The sequence below is a fragment of the Haliaeetus leucocephalus genome, unplaced genomic scaffold (genome assembly GCF_000737465.1).
Source record: "Haliaeetus leucocephalus isolate CR32 unplaced genomic scaffold, Haliaeetus_leucocephalus-4.0 Scaffold306, whole genome shotgun sequence".
Classification (NCBI taxonomy): domain Eukaryota; kingdom Metazoa; phylum Chordata; class Aves; order Accipitriformes; family Accipitridae; genus Haliaeetus; species Haliaeetus leucocephalus.
The window spans coordinates 5,878,218-5,895,770 of NW_010972742.1; the positions used below are offsets into that span (position 1 = coordinate 5,878,218).

General features: G+C 39.6%; 1 protein-coding gene across 5 annotated transcripts in view; it reads right to left on the reverse strand.

Moving 5' to 3' along the window:
- Positions 1–15,739, reverse strand: part of SPTAN1 (spectrin, alpha, non-erythrocytic 1) — a 52,846-nt gene extending 37,107 nt beyond the window's left edge. For 4 of the 5 annotated variants that reach the window (XM_010570971.1, XM_010570970.1, XM_010570967.1 and 1 more), the window contains exons 1-7: positions 6,738–6,977; positions 5,982–6,107; positions 3,327–3,467; positions 2,029–2,175; positions 1,270–1,403; positions 351–495; positions 102–256 (exon numbers count right to left, since the gene is read on the reverse strand). In XM_010570971.1, coding sequence (XP_010569273.1) covers positions 102–256; positions 351–495; positions 1,270–1,403; positions 2,029–2,175; positions 3,327–3,467; positions 5,982–6,107; positions 6,738–6,974 — 1,085 coding nt within the window. In that variant the 5' untranslated portion in view covers positions 6,975–6,977. Of the gene's footprint in view, positions 1–101; positions 257–350; positions 496–1,269; positions 1,404–2,028; positions 2,176–3,326; positions 3,468–5,981; positions 6,108–6,737; positions 6,978–15,678 lie in introns of those variants that run through there. The other variant, XM_010570966.1, reaches the window with a different exon arrangement.
- Between the last annotated feature and the right edge of the window lie 1,814 nt (positions 15,740–17,553).

The following is a 17,553-nucleotide window of genomic DNA, read 5'->3' on the forward strand; positions in this document are numbered from 1 at the left end:
AAAAATTTTGGAAAACAGCATCCCTTTCTTCTCCTCCCAAGAGCCCTCTTCTCAAATTTGAATAAGGAATAAAGGTTGTTTCAGCATGATAATATTCCTACCTGTAGGAGTCATTAAGGCGAGCATGCCTCTCTGCTGCCAGAGTTCGGATCTGTTCCCAGTTGGCAATCAGCTCCTCCCGTTTCACTTGAATTTGAGAAGCATTTATTGGGTGAGACTGCTGCAAACGGTCAGCTTCTGCACAAAGGGCCTTAACCTGAACCCAGTCACAAACAGTGAGTAAGCTTCCAGCCTTCTACAAGCAGGTTACCTTGTTTAAATTGTAGGTAAAATGCATCTCGTATGGGTACCTTATCTTCCAGAGCTGCAAGATCTCTTTCCAGGCCTTCGTGCTTACGCAATAAAGCCTGCACACTGGCTAAGTCTCTGCCAAAATCATCTGAGGCCATCAACTGCCCTTTCTCCTTAATCCAGCTGATTGTTTCATCCACATCCCTTCAAAACAAAGCAGAAATTGAAAGCAGGCTATCTTGTATGGAAAAAGGAAGGAAGCAGGATGTTTTCCTGTATGTATGCCAGACATACTGGCATACAAACCCATATATATAAACACTGCAGCCAACTACAATCATCCTTTAAAAAAATAAAAAAAGAAAAGCCACAACAGAAAAAAACCCCACCAAAACCCACAAACACCAAAAACCTAAAAAATTAGACCTTTTTTTTTTTAAATCTCAAAAAACCTTGAAGAATATTGGCAGGCCATTCTTCAGATAGTGTCACTAGATGTGAACAAGGAATTATAGCACCACTGAGCACCACCACCTAGTAGGTCCATTTCCCACTCTGGACCCTTCTACGTAATTACAGCAAATCTCAAAATGCTGTAGATGGAGATGAGGATAGAAAAAACACTGCTCAAAGACCACCAGAACAACTGGACTGACATCCATCTGACAACAAAAATCCACTCCTTTTAAGGCTCATCTAGGACAGAATTGGAGGAAAAAACCCTCAGAGGAAAGGGAAGCAAAACTGCCATTAGCAAGAATGAACAAAACTGCCAAGTGTTGAAAAGCTAAATCGGAATGACTATTCTAAGGTAATTCTAGAACAACAAGGTCCTCATTCAACAAGTCAAGAGGAAGAGTAAAGCAAAAATGTAACAGACGACAGTAGCTCTTCTCATACTACTGTATGCAGCTGAATGCCTCATTAAACATCCACACAAATATTACATCACTTCAGCAGATCCAGCCAAGATCATACCTGTTGAAGCGCTGAACTTCAGCTGCCCCAAAGAGTTTTCCTTGCCTCTGAAGGGCAAGCCCCTTAAGACGCTGCCAGCTTGCATTTACTTCATCCTGTTTGGACTTTATCAGTTCCTCTTCAGGGTGTTGTTCCTAGCGAGCAAAGGAAAAATGCTATTTTCATATGTTCTGTGATTTTACATCCATTCACAAAACCTTGAAACATAAACTGATCTCTTGAAAAACAGTAGTAATTACTACACTTTCCAGATGATCACTCAATTCAACAGTTTCCCTGAAACCTCAGTGTGTAAACATTCAACGCTCTTGCAGTACTTTAAGTTTCCCTATGTACTAATAAGACAATAGGAAGAGGGCTGTAAACAGTATCTTTTTTTTCCTGGAATGCAATGCTTCCTGCCCTGTCTTCATCCTTGATCAAGCCTCAGATGACATACCAGAGGAGAAGATATATTAATCCTGGTTGTCCGAGGGAAATACATTTAACCCCAAATACAACAGTTTCTGTTACTAATCACTAGTCTCCACATTTTCAGGAACATTCTCAGCTGGGGCAGTTACTCAAGCTGTTCAGCAGAAGAACAAATTAATCAAATGATGACCACTTAAGATTAAGATAGCCAAGTATCTAAGCACATGTAGAGCAAAGCTTAAAGATCTGCTACCAAACCAGGGGGAAAAGGAGGTAGTTGCAGACAAAAGCTTGCTGTGTTATACCAGACTTGCCAAGAGAGATTTTCAACACATGAATGTTTACCTGGATAAGTTTGCCAGCAAACTGGTTCACTTCATTTACTCTTTCCTCATGAGCTGCAAGGTCTGTCTGGAACTCTTCAAACTTCTTTTGCAAAACCTCAACGTGCTCTAAGTCTTGCCCAAGCTCTTCTGAGGTCACTATTGCTTCCTAGCACATCGAGGAAAAAAAAAAAGTGAATTTTCAGTTTATCCTATGGGAAATCACCACTAAAAATCAGGAAGCAAACTGTCCTGATTTTGAATAGGTCAAAGACAGTTACAATCACCGTGTTTGAAGTCAGATTTAAAACTACAAGGTTTCCTCCATTAAACTCCACTCCCCCCCAAGTCTGTCCATTATTGCAGGAAACATGCAAGATCACTAAGGGTATTATTTTTTCATCTTGCTTGCTCTTATTCATTTTTCAAGTTATTGAATATAACCAATTCTTCTATCTTAAGTTTTCTGTTCTATGCACGATGATCACTACTACAACCACCTAAATTACTGAAAGAAAATATGCACAGAGAAAACATCCTTTTAAAACCACAAAAAGATTGCCCGTGTTATTTCAAAGTACACACAGTAACTAGAATTTGTTCACATTTTTAGATTGTTTACGGGCATTTGCTGTAGGCTTCTGATGCAAGATTTCTTTATGAAAAGTGCACCATCATATACACTAACAATTATGCAGGGTTTACAGTTTGAACCCACAGTGACACAAAATAGCAAACCATCATCAAGAAAACCTGTATGATCATTTTGTGGCTTTTTTTCCTCGATAGTGTGGTTTGTGGTCTGTTTCCTCAGAGTTCAAAGAATCAAGAGCCAACAGTTCTCCTGCCGCTAATGTCCTTACAATGTGTATCTAAAGATATTCCAATCATTAAGTAATTATGTACACACTGCTTGCTGGTTAGGCCAGCTACTTTCTATAACAGATCATTTAGAACATTTATAAAAAACATTTGCTTTTACATGTTGTAGATTTCCCTTACAGGAAACTTTAATTTGATTACTATGAGAAATATGAAGGTCTCCTCAAAGCAAAGAAAGAATTGATTATGTTTAACTAGGCTCTCCAACATGCAGGCTTCCTCTTAGTCTGGTACCTTTTTTTGTGGCTGCAAAAGACGGAATAGTAGTTTGCACACCTACTGCTTATGCAATGTGAATGAACTAAATAAAACGTATAGGTGCCTTTAAAAGCTCTCTGTGACTACCTGAACTCCAGTAACTCTATGTTGATAGAAAATTTCCACACAAACACATCAAATTTCCCATCAAGAACACAGCAAAGGCAGATAATAATATACCTTGTCATTGATCCAGTCCAAGACATCTTCACACTCCCGTAAGTATTGCACCAGCTTCTGTGCTTGCAACAATTTGACTCCCTTCTCTCTCATCTTTTCCAACAGTAACTCCCATAGTCGGTGCAGCTCCTGCAGCCGAGTCTAGAACAATAGGATGTTGTTACTGAAATCCTGTATCAAAGAAGATGAGATTTATTCCCTTCCTGACCTTAACAGAAGATTTTTTTCGTAAAGTTGTATATCCTAAACCTTACTTTCGACAAAGGGTGGACAAACCTCATACAATTCCAACTCTAGTCATTAGTTTTCAAATGATGTAAAGTGATGTAACAACACAAAATTAGAAATTACTGAACTGAGTATTTACACACTTGTTATTAATTAATGAAGCTATCAAATAGTTATCTTTACATAACTATGAGGTAAACATTTTGAGATAAAATTTGATTTAAATTCCATGCTAGCGTGAAGTCAGACCAAACATTTGCTGCTGTCCCCTTCAAATGTTCAGTCTTTTACATGGAAGTCAACTCCCAATAAGTGAATCTCGTCTTCATTTGGGATTTATTTTTATTTAAGATGACACATTTTGTTTCAAGCCAAACTCGTACCACTTTACAGTATTTTAATCATTTCTCTTAGCACTAACCAGTTAATACATTTAGCCAACATTGTTAAGTAACATAATACTGAAATATCATGAGCAATTACTAGTTTTAATACTGAGTCTCTGTCTGGCTGCACTCTACTTTTCAAAACTGTTGGGAGCAACCATAAATTTTATAGACAATTAAAAGAAAAACCACACTCCCACACAGGCACACAACTTGCAAAACAGGAAACCATCTGCTCCACCCATCATCTATAACGCTTTGCTCATCGAGATCTGAAACTTGAAAGTCACGCTAGAGAAGCTTTTGAACATCTAGCATGGGTGGATACCCATTTAATCCATTTAGAAAGTTCAGTTAGGTAGGTTTCAAGGGAGAAAAGAGCTCACTCTATTTCCTAGGACTGCCCAAAAGGATAGTGCAAATTGTCAACCAAGGAAGAAAGAAGACAGGGCAAAAAGAAGTTGCACTGCACAGCCAAAAGTTTCACCTACTCGTATGTGGAACCCAACTTGGATAGCCGTAACTATTGGGCGCTGTGCAGTCCGGTATGGCGTGAAAGACTGAACCATTAAAAAGCAAATTACCACTCCAAACAGAACACAACTTATATTAAGCAGCTAAGACACGGTATTATTTAAGATCACCCAACTGTAAAGCTTTTTTTTTTTTTCCTATTTGTGGTAAAGATTATACAATCACAATGAGGTTTCTAAAATAATCATTACCTTTGGGTTTTTCTATACAGTGTATAAAAAAAATTCTGCTTTTCTTAGTCCCATCTTTTCGTAGTTATAATGAAACAATAAATGTATCAGTTAAGTTTGCTAATCACTACAAAAATATCACAAGAGTTCTCCTTTTGAAAAGTTGTAACAGCTCACATCCAAATCTTATAAAGGAAAAAGCTTTAAACAACTTCTTTGCCTTAAAGAAAAATGCAGCCATAACCAACACTGAAACAAGTGAGGCCCAGAAACAGCAGATTTAATAAAATTAGTCCTAGAGAAGAAGCTGGTATGCAGAAAACAAATAAGTGTTTACTGGTGGGGTATGTGCATGTATGTGTGCGCACTTGTGTGTGGGAGTAAGAGAGAAAAAAACCTAACGTAACCAGAGAAAAATGAGAATACATAGGAGAAGGAGAAAAGATAACTATGAAGTCATTACATAAAATCTATAGTTTGCTTAGACTTCTAAAACATTGATAACCACTCAAATACTGTCAAATATAAACCTATCTAGTGCAGCAGCAAAGATTTTAAAAATACATTTGTCATTGCATTACAAAGGTTAGTAGATTTAGAGAGAAAGAAAAAAACAAACCAACAGTAGATCTCAGAAAAGGATTTGAAGAAAGCTTACAGCTTGTTATTGAGGAAGCAGCTGTCCTAAGAGATGTTCACTGCTGGATAAACAGAGCAGACAGAGCACTGTACTTGGAGCTCACAGAAAAAGCCATGGAACGCAAATTCAAAGAGATTTGAACATATCGCCAGTACAACTTAACCAGAAAGTAAAAATCACTAGAGACTTTATCTGAGCCAGAGCACACAGAAATTAGATGTCTGAAGTTTACTGGTATTGTTGCTTGTCTTACTTATAATTTTTATCGCAGAAAATTAAAATGTTATGTATAACCAAAAAATGAGCAGTCAACATCCCTGACACCGGGCCTTGTGAATTTGCTGTTTCTTGATATTTGCCATTTTGGGAAGAACCACAAGTATAATTAATCATTTGCCTTGTGACTTTCAACACGTCTTTGATTACCCATGATTTTCCAATCCAAGTTCCTGGACTCCCCTGGCAGACAGTTCACCTCAGAACTGGATCCAAGAAAAGATATGAGCTGGGTGCTCATGAAAGAGAAAAATATCCGTAAGCTTTACAAATATAAAATTCTCTTGTGATTTCACTAATCAAATACCTGTAGAATTTTAAAAAGTGTTTTAGAATACGGAGTTATCCATGCAATCTGCAGAAAGCGTCTAAGGAAAAGCCTGTAAGAGCGGGGGGAAATAAAAAAAAAATTAACACTCACTCTTATGGTTTCAGATGCAAAATGGCTTTCATTAATCATCTGATTTCCAGTCTCATCCAGTTTAATGATAGCCCCCGAATTGGCCTGCACCTCAGCTTCAAAGGCTTGGTGCTTTTGCAGCTTCCCCTACAAATGAAAGATCAAAAAACATGACTGAGATTTGGTGCACAGCCCTCCTCCACCTTTCCCAGCATCAAGATTTTTAGTGTATTTTATGCATATTCTGTACTGACAAAGAAACAATAAAATAGCACAGTTGAAATCATAGCAGTATCATGTGTTTCACGACTGGATTCAAACACCCCAATTTTAGTTATTTCATTATTGTGTTTGCTCTCGTACACCGGAGTGTTCAGACATGTGATAACCCATCACCTAGTTCCACCCACACAAGTTTTTTTTCCCTACAAATACATTTTTTTGTGGAAACAGTAAGAGTTAATTCGTGCTTATTTACAGAGCCAAAGCATCCAACAAATTCTAGGATTAAACAAAGCTGGTTTTACACTTCATTACATTGAGTAACTTTTTTTATGCTGGTTTAGCATCTAATCCATTATTAGAAATATTCTGATTACATCAGTGAAGAAACCAGGCTTTTGAAGAACACTTTGCAAGGCTGTAGGTATTTGCATCCATCTTTCTTCACCACTCTTAGATCAAGTTACATTTATGCATTTGTTCTGTTTATCCCAGTTGACCTGATACGCCCTAAAATTAATAGTACAGGAAACATAAAATGGCAGTAGGACTTGCCTGTAAATTGCTTGGGTCTTTGTAATTTTCATCAGATGCTATCTGCAGTTTCTCTTGGATCCATTTTTCAAGCTCATCTGCATCACGCTGGAAAAACTGGAATCGATAGGAATCTTCAAGTTTTTGGCGCCTTAGAGAAGATAGTTCCTTGAACCTGTGGTAACGGTCCAAAACTTGTTGACGCCTTTCTTGGATATCTTCTGCTGTTTCCAACACTTTTACACCACTTGGATCCATTTTCTGAAAGCCAAAAAAACCCCATTTTTGTTTGTATTATAAAACAATGGTAGGGCAGGAAGAGATCCATGAAAGAAAAGCCTGCTTTTTTTTTAAACTTGCATGTGGTTTACTTACAGTCTTACTCTGCGTGTGCAGATATGTATATAAAATATAAATATTATACATATAAATAAAAGCACACTTCTAGCAGGAAATAATGGGAAAGGAATATTTATAAAGACATTTAACATCTACTTGTTTTGGAAAAATATGGCTGCAGTCATATAAAGGCCACGTCATCCTGGATGGTAGCATGCAAGCATCTAATACAAATGTTAAAAATATGTTTCTGCGCACATATATGTATGTAGATATGTAGACATACATATACATTGTACAATGTATAAAATCTGGACACATTTTATTTAAAATACTCAATATAGATAAACTAAAGTAAGAATATTGCTGCTCTTTAAACAACAGCTGATCCACATATATCTATATATATTATACATACATATATATATACACACATCTCTGTGTGTGACATATCTCCTCTCTGTTCTCTCAGACAGTTAAAAAAGGTTACAAACCCACCATGCCACTCCCTACATTCACCTCTCAAAAGCCAATACAGAGGCTCACAGTACTTCATAGATCTGACCTTAGACAAGTAAGTCAAGGAGCATTTTGTATAACTACTGATCTTGCTCTGACCGCTTTGACTGAAAATCTTTATACATTGCTTTATATACTAAAACCTGTTATTGTTACCACAGACAGCAAAGAACTGACTTCTGTTCTGCTTTATCTCCTTTCTATTAAAATTGGGATAACCTTTAATTTTCAGTTCCTAAAGTTTCAAACAGCAATTTGATTTTCAGTAAGAGATTTGTGCATTAGAACAGAACTGTAACACAAATTTAAAAAGTACTATCATTATTGTTATCAGAGTTTGGATATTTATCCACTTACTTGACAACTCACTCGGCATATCAAGAAGCTGTTGCAAAAAAACACTCCGTGCTTGAACAATTATGCAATTAATGTCTTGATCTACAAGTGTTTACATGTATAGCTCACTTAATGCTTTCATTATAAATTCTGTAAGCATCAAGCTAAATGTACGTCTCATCAATCCTATCAAAGACAGGGAAGAAACCCAGTCTGCAACTGCATACTAAAAGACAAGGGCAATCTCTTAAAATACATTATTAAATATTAAATTGTTATTTAATCATTAGTTAGCTGCATGCTTTAATTAGACGTGTATCTTGCACAATTGTATGAAAAACTCCACAGGTTGGAAAGCGACCTATATGGCCATGTTTTCTGTTTGGTTTCTAAGCACTTGTAAAGGGACCATCTGATAGAAAGGAACATATGGGGGCGAATTCACACATTCCCGAGCTCTCTTCCAACAGTCCCACCCTGCAAGAGGACAGCCATTTCAGCAGCAGTTGTTACTCCCATGAACTCTGAGCCCCAACTGCATTGCGGCAGTTTAAGGAAGGAAAGAAAATTCAGCTTTGCTTTCTCTTCCAGGCCTGGGCGTTCCACTCATTATTGTCAAAAGAAGGCAAGGAGAAAAAAAACAAAAAACAAAAAACAACACACACACCACAAAAAACCAGTCTGTGTAGACTGTATTATATAAATGAAGTCCAGGTTTCACCAGGCAGTGGTACCAAAGGCTCCACTTGATTACTGTATCTGAGTATTAAAAGATCAAACCCCTGAACGCAACTTGAGCTCAACTACAGATCTGTTTTCCTGAGAAAGCAGCTGTTTTTTTCAAGCCCTGTTTCAAACAGTGTTTTCCCTCCAGGAGAGCAAGTTATTGCTAAAAACTTCTTTCCCTGTGCTGTCACACTGTGTTTGAATTCCAACAGCACTTCTTTTAAACTGAATTGCGTTCAGAAATAACAAAGTGGCATTTAGTCTAAATGTACTGCACAACTGTAGCCTGTCTCTCCGCTTATTCTGGTTATGGGCATTACTGGGAGAAAATGAAATCCTAGTTAGTCTTTAGAACGCCGTACAGTCTTTTGCTGTCAACTTGTATTTCAGTATTAGAAATAACCTCCACAGCCCAAGCAATTTTAGACCTCTTTAAATTATTAAATTATTTAAATTATTAAATTATGCAAATGATTAAATTACTTAAAATTATTTTTACATTTTTAAAAACCACATAGGAGACCTCCTGTAATTTAGCCTGGTAGCTGGTTTGCCTCTCACCACACAAGCCATGCAATCTGGCTCATCTTTTTGCTGGAATTCATTAAAAGAAAGGCTCCTTTTATAACTACAGTAAGTCAAGCTAGTCAATTGTAAAAGAAGTGCTTTGGTCTAGCAATAATAGACTGTTCTTTCCTGCAGCAGATCAGCTGACGTCAGCAAGTCTGTGCTCTGCCAGAGCGCAATCAGCAGTCACTGGGGAGCTCTGAACTCAAAAGTCATCGATGCTGCAGAATGATGCAGTCTACCTCCGATGTTTTCATGCTCAAACTGCATTACGCCCCTTGAATACAAAGCAGTTCTCCAAGATGTTTCTAAACCTTCTCGGTTCAACGACACCATTCGAAGGCATCTAGGATACACCTCTGCACCGCTAGCAAAAGAACTGCCAACAAGAAGTTGTGCTTTATGTTTTTAACGTGAAAAACATAGCTTAGATTGGGAGATACACGAATGCCCAGCCCGACCCCAGATAACCGGCCCTGTCCCCAGCACTGTGCGCAGAGACAACATTCTCCACATCGCTGCTTGCCTCCTGCGCCAGCTGATAAGGTCAGGCAGAGCGAACCTTCCAGGCAGTGCGGGCAGGAGGAATGGCACCGGCTGGCTCCTGCCCAGAGCCTCAGCCTTCCAGATAGCTGAGGCAGGCGTCATCATAAAGACGTCCCCAAACCAGGGGATCTTAACTGTCCTGAAGGCATTTGCCACTGTACTTTTACACTGTAAGACTAACTTTAGAAAGCCACTTGTCAGCTTATGTCTAACTAAAAAATAATCATAAATGCTTCTTTGCACTGTACCACTGTGGTGGTATTTAAAAAAAAAACAAAAACAAAAAACCAACCAACAAAAAGAAATAAATTTAAGACAAAAACCAAAACAAACGTATTACCCTCATCCTTCAATCTAAAATGATTAGCCTTCCTCAGATGATACAAATTATACAAAGGGTACACGAAAATTTGCATGGGAGTATACAACTGCAGATATTTATAGACACCGCAGTGCAACAACGATGATGTCAGCAACATCATTCAAGTTCGGGAAACAGCGGTATCGAGGTGGGTTAAACAGGAATTACAGCGGTGCCACCAGGGCTGACACACATAAGAGCTGTCAGCACTTCCCTTACCAAAACATGTTTTCGGGGATTTAAAAACTCGAATGTAAAATACATTCAGTGCTTCACAGATTTTAGCATATTTTATAAACCAATTACAGGGAGCTTAAAGAATTAAACTCCTTTGCCCAAAAAGCAATCAGATATCAGTATATAAAGATCACTATCTTAAGATTTAGTAAAATAATGACTTTCTCTTAAGACAAGTCCTGATGTGCGTTACATATATTCAGCATACGTGACCCTAGTAGTAGCTTGTAATACAAGTACTTTCCTTATCAAAACACTCTCTGCTCCCCAGGTATGCACGCATGAGCAGCTTTATGCATTTTTTTTTTTGCATTCATTGGCATTACACATCCTAAGTCTTGTCAAAAGAGCATTTAACTGATATTGGCTACTCCCTCCTGCCTCTCTCTTTGGGGACAGGAATGGATTGCTGATCTTTCTTCTTTAAGCAAAAAAATTTGAATTCTAATACTGGATGTGAAAATAACATTCAAAAGGAAATGACAGAGGAAAAAAAACAATGTAGATTTTTTCCAACTTTCATTTCTCCCATTCACAGCTTCCTCAAAACCCTAGGGAAGAGGTAAGCCACTACGTATGTCTTGAACACAAAAACACCACAACTGCCTAGTTTAGTGCTAAGTTAGTACATACTAGTACTGCAGGTAAATAAAAGAGAATCCTTCTGAAAAGTATGTGCAGCACTGGCTCCTGCTCCCGTGAAGGGAGCTGCATGAGCATACTGTGTTACGAAGAAGTAACTGAAGGATGTCATATCATATACCCTGTCTGAGCGGATTTAAAACACCACTGAGACAAAATCAAATGACCAGGCATTTGGTTTGTTATGAATTTAAATCTACGAAATAAAGAAATTTTAAGTGTGGACTACATGCAGCAGAACCTTGTGTCCAAATACTCCTGGTCACCGTCAAGGAAGGTCACCTACAGCCTCAAACCTCTACAAATTCCAAGCCAGAAAAATAAGTCAAGTGCTGCAGTACAAAAAAACCAAGCTGTTTTGAATCACTGCTTAATGCCATAGACTCATACAGACTAACCACAGCACAGGTAAAATTCAAACAAGCCCCAAAATTTAAGTAGGTATTACAGGGACACAAGAAACTGTAGCATTAAAAGAAAAAAGGCAAATTGTTTGAACTAAAGCAGGCTGCAAAGCTAGTGATTGAGGCTGATTAGAGGGTTTGTGCACAGCCTTAACTATGCACTTCTGAAATATGGAAGACAATTAAAGACCTGTTCATATTTAGGCACTTAGTCTTAGAATTTTAATTCCACTATTCAAATAAAAGCAGCTGAATTGCCTCTCTGAATTTGGTGCCTTTATGTATGAGGGGTTTCTTGGCTTTGTTTTGGTATCACCAGAGACCTTTGATAAAACTATGCAGTGCTGGCAAGGACTGCACTGTGCCAAGTCCTCCTGAGAAAGCAAATTACCTTGACTGCATTGCAGAAATGCAGAGTTTACAGGTAATGTGATATTACACAATAAATCCCAGCATTTTCCATTCCCATTTGTTATCTTTTCATTGTAATTTTAATTGTAGTATAAACATTTACATTATTATAATTTCCAAATAAAATCTAGTTGCTTGTGTTACCCAGCTGAAGTTTGGTCCATACATCCTATTTATTTTACCACCACTGAATGGAAAGCCACAGAGATGTATGAACAGTTACACCACAACAATACAAGGATTATAAATTTGTGCAAGTAGATGGAACAGGAACCAAAGCCAACTTCAAATGCATAATGTTCTACAGTGTAAATCTTACCACAGTTGATTTTTAGATGCTATAAGTAAGAAGATACTGCTCAAGTACTTTTTAAAAAAAAAAAACTCTTAGAAAATTAATCCACATCAAAACCTGATCATACTGAACAACTATAAAATGTTCACACATCATGCATCACAGACAGAAATTAGGAAATCCAAAGTATTAAAGGAAAGGCAGATCAGACTCAACACTGAAGTACAAATAAAGCACCTGCTATGTAGAACAAACTCTCAAACAAATGGCTTTTTGTTACAAATAGGTCACTGCAATAAAGACAGGCAAGTATGGCAATGACACTTCATGCATTATGTAAAAATACCTGGACTTTGACTTTACGAAACGATGACAACATGATGGAGGAATGTAGAGTCTAGAAGGGAGGTGGAAATGAAGATAACATTCAACTAATGACTAGCATAAGGACATGGCTTAATTCTTCCTTTCTTTTTTTTTTTAAAATACATATTCTGTCACAGTACATGTTTCATACTTTCCTTTTGGTTCCTTGCAACAATTGGCATGATTGTTACGCAAGCTATTGCAAGTGACAGACATCCCCATGCAAAAAAGCTTACAAATATAAACAGGAAAACTTAATTAATTTGGTATGTACTAACCTTTCCAGTTAGTTTAAAAACAAAACAAAACCAAACCTATCATAATCTGAAGGTCAAAACAGAAAGTAAAGAAAGTTAGGACTTGGCAAATGATGCTTCGTGCTACAGCATAATCAAGAGTTGTGGCTTAATTTAAAGACACAAACTCACTAAGAAGGTTTTGCATAAACATCTACACAGATGATTACTTTCAATTACCACAGTAAAAAAATGGACAAGTAGCAGTTGTGACAGAAGGTATTTTTTGAGATGGCCAATTATGTAGCTGTCAAGTGTATGTAACCAACTGAATTCTTAGCTAGAAATTTCCTCGCCTCCCCTAACCCTACGTTTTCCCCATGAGTACACTGCAATCCTTGAAGCAGTTCATGGTTCATGGACAACTGCAGTTATGTGTCTTTGTGCCAGCTGAAGCTAGTGCATATCTCTCATGGCATTTGCATAGCTTAATGTGTATCAGTTGCAGCAGCGAGGAGGCAGCTTGCCACTCCATTTTATCCATGGTCAGCTACAGGAGTACAATGCTGGACTACGCTTGGCAATCCCCATCCACAGCATCTGCAGTCCGCTCCACCCCATTTTTCTGCTGCCTACACTCCAGGGACAAATGGAAAAAACAAACTCCCACACTATACTAACATGCAGCGGAGAAAAGGGAGGAATTCAATACAGGGGAAGCAATTAGTTGCCCCCCAAAAAGCAATGTATTTATGAATAAAACAACTACAACCCCATAAATACATTAAGAAGACACAAATAAGGCAGCAAAGACACCAAGTTATATACATTAAATTACTAAGGTTAGGTATAAATATAATAGTTGAGAAATAGGAACTTCACACCAAGAGGTACCACCCTGTCTCAAGAGATTTAAGGCTTCTCCTACCTTTCTGCCGTGCAGGAGAAAAACGTGTAAAAAATGCTTAAAAGACAGTCTTTGACATTCAACATTTTTGTTATTGTTGCTACCTTTATGTTATTAAAAAAAAAACAAACCAAAACAACCACAAATATGTTTGCTAACTTCATAACTATGGATCTCATAGAAGCATAACATCTAAATCTGATTTTAAAATAAGATTTCTATTTCAAATCAACCAGTACAGATAATTTTTTTTTTACCAACAGGAATGGAAATAAATTACTTCTTGTGAACAATGTAACCCGCTATCTTTGTTCAAGTATTTTCCACAGCTTAACAATTCCATTACTACAGTTACAGGTCCTGCACACAATGCAGCAGAAAGCATTCCATTTTCAATCTTTTGTTCATTATTCTCTCTGCACAATTTATAAGTAAGGACAAATGAAGATTTCATGGAAGAACTCACTGCTGGTTGCATTTAAATGCATAAAAATCACACAGTGGGATTTAATATTTGTTTTGAGCAAATCTGAATCACTGACCAAGGCCTTTCAGTGAATACAGTCATCAGAATCTTCTGGCACTTTGCTGAAAACAAAATGCCAAAAGAAAATAGATTTTTTCTTTCCAGAAAGATACAGAACCATTTCAGGCTGAGTTGGGTTTTTTTGGTCTTTTTTTATTGTTTTTTTTTTTTCCCCCTAATGTGTTCATTCGCCATCTCCAGACAACTGCTCTTCAGAACCTATTTAAATATGTATGAAAGACTGCTCAATAGTCACGTACATTTTAGACTGGAACACGCAGCTGTTTTATGACAAAATAGCTACTAAAAATCCTGAAAAGTCAACACGAACTTGCTCAAAAAAAGTACTGTGATAATTGTTTGTGCTTTTCCTTAAATATAAGGGCTAAGGATTACCCTATTGGTACATATTTATGATGCAGCAATATAGATTTCTATCACTGTAACCAGGTAAGGTGCATGCAGGCAATGAATCCGAGAAAAACTTGACTGTCATTACTTTGATTTATGTTAAATTAAAAAAAAAAAGTTAATCGGGGGATGAACAAATCCTGATTCTTTTATGAAGGAAACGGTAGTGCTTGACCTATATACCAAAATGACACGTATATGAAAGGAACACAGGTTGGGAGGATTTCTTTTAAATGTCTTCCTGCTCGGCTAGACAACTCCGTTGTGCATGCTATTTACGTGCTCGTCATTTCAGGGAGATAGCGAGCTCCTTGAGGAAAGGGTTCTCCAGCCATCACTGAACACCCAGCCCCTCGATCCCTCCCTTTTCTTCTCTCCTCTCGCACACACTCTTTGCTGCATCTCCTGACCTTGGACAGGGCTGGGCTGGCGAGAGCTGAGGGAAGCCATTGCTGTGCAATGAATCCCCTCCGCCGGGTTACCGCAGAGCGCCAGCTTCTCCGTCGCCCCCCCAGGATTTCTCCTCAGGGGAAGGAGGCAGGGTTTTACCACAAACCTCACCGGACAGGGGCGAAGGGAAGGGCGGGCAAGGCGGGGGACTCTCGCTCTGCCCGCAGGGACGCAGACTCGCTGTCACTGTTATTTACCCGCCTGTTTATCCCCTCCCCTGAGCGCTGAATGAAATTCCTGCGGCGGGTCTTGCCTGACCAGGGCGGATCCCGCCGCTCCTTGCCCGCCTGCCCTTAATCCGCGCTGCGCCCGGGGCTGATGCTCCCCCGCCCTCCCCTCCCCCGAGGGCGAGACCCTGGGCGCCGCAGCGGCCACCCGCGATAAAAAAACAAAAAAACCCCAAAAAAAAACCCAAAAAACCAAACAAAACCCAAAACCACGGCAACAGCCGCGGCCGCCAGGGAGGGCGAGCGGTAGCCGAGGCGCCGCGGGGAGCGCCCGGAGGCAGGGCCGGCCTCAGCCTCCCCCGCGGCTGAGGGGAGCGCGCACCCGTACACCTGTCTCCGCAGCGGCGGAAGGCGGAGCAGGCGTGGGGGGGGGCTCTGTTTACCCCGGTGGGGTCGGATGAAGGCGAGCGCGGATGAAGACGTGTCCCCCCCTCAGCCCCCCGCCCTCCGCCTCACCGGGTGGGTGCGCAGCTCTCCCCCGCCGGCTCCGCGCCCTCCGCCACAGACACCCCGCGCCGCCTGCGCCCGCCTTTTTATAAGGCGGCCCGGAGATGACGTCAGCGCTGCAGAACGGTCTCCCGGCTAGCGAAAAGAGCCGAAGGGCTTCGGAAAGAATCGGGAACTGGGCGGGGGGGGAGGGGGAGACAAGGGCCCCACCCACCCGAGCTCAGCAGGCGAACTGCGGGAGCGGCGCATGCGGAGAGGGCCGGAGCGAGCCGAGGGGTTCCGGAAAGTGCCGAGGGATTCCGGAAAGTGCCGAGAGGCGGGGAAGGGTGCCGGAGGGTGACGCCGGGGCGGGGGGGGGCGCGGGGTGTTTGTCCCCCCCTCAGCAGCGGGGCGCTGGGCCGCTGCTTCACCCCCCACCGTGACCAGCCTCGGACACGAAAAAAATACAAGATTACATTGGGAATCAGCTAAAATGTCCGTGCGGCATGGCGGCAGCCGGGGTTTCTGCCCCCTTCTCCTCAGCCCGAGGTGCTGCGGCTGCAGAGCACCGAGGACGGGTGACAGGTTTTTCAATTTAAATCAACAGGCCAGACTCAAAGCAGCGGCCTCATTAGTTTTACATTATTAAAAATATATATGGGTACGGGTGTCCTTTTGAAGCAGCGTGCAGTGTCACAAAGAAGCCTGGCAAGAACAGAGCATCAAAAGGCTGCAAATGCTTGTCAAGAGAAAGCTATTTTTGAAAAGCTGATGCATAAATTCAAAGGAAAATGAGCCTTGAGTATAAACTAGATGTTTAAAATGGATGTGGCAAAGAAGTTCAACTCTAATCTCTTAATTTTTTATTTTTAAGAGACCTGGTAAGGCAGCAAGAACTTTATGGGATCAAAGTGCTGAGTGGGTTTGAGTGATTTTTGAGTTAATAACACTTTCTTTTAATAAAGTTCTTAAATGGAAAAAGCACACTTGCAGTGACATTGCATCGCAACCCGTGGGACTGCCTGGAACTATTGTCTCCAAGGAAGAGTATGACTCACAGCCGTTTTAATGCATCTTGTCCTGAATGCACAGTATTTTCACATCTGAGATGCTCTCCTTTGCCATATTTGATACGAATATGTGTATGAAAATACCATGAATACATTCATAAGGCCTTATTTGCACTGCATCTCCGTAACACCAAACGGCTAACATTCAAAACTGCTGAAATGACAAAAAATAGAATAGCATCATACAAGTCAACCATTAGTTCAAGCAGTAGAAGCAACCTTAAGCTACACCTAAAAATAAATATTGATTTATTATGATTCTTTTGAAGTGCACTCCTTATTCAATTAGAAATTCTTATTGGTGTTTTTGAAATAGTATTTAAGTATCTGGATGCCCTTTACTGAGGCAGACAAGGATACCATGTTTGTTATTTATAAAAATATATACTTACATTCCTCCCCACAAATGTCAGAAAACCCTAGTACCTGTCAGCAAAAAAAAAAAGCTATTGTATCTTACATATATATCTCTCAACGAATCACACCTTGTGTTTTGGCACAGGCAGACAGCTGTTTCTAACAGACAGTACCAATTACCATCTTGGCAAAGCGAGTCTCCAACATAACTAGATATGCAAGATGTAATCAAAACATCTCTACTCTATAAAAAAAACACGAACATTTTCAAGTATACTAATGGAAGTCGTATTGCTTCAGTGTTATCTGGTAAAAGAATACTAGAAGGAGGTTTGCAGTACCCCAGAACAATTACTGGTAACACCAGCCTAAAGAATTCCAGAGTCAGTTTACAAAATACATAAACCAAATAAAAATTTAACTTACTTACCAGTCAATTTAAAAGCCAAGGTTAAAGGTTTTAAAGGCCTGAATTCCA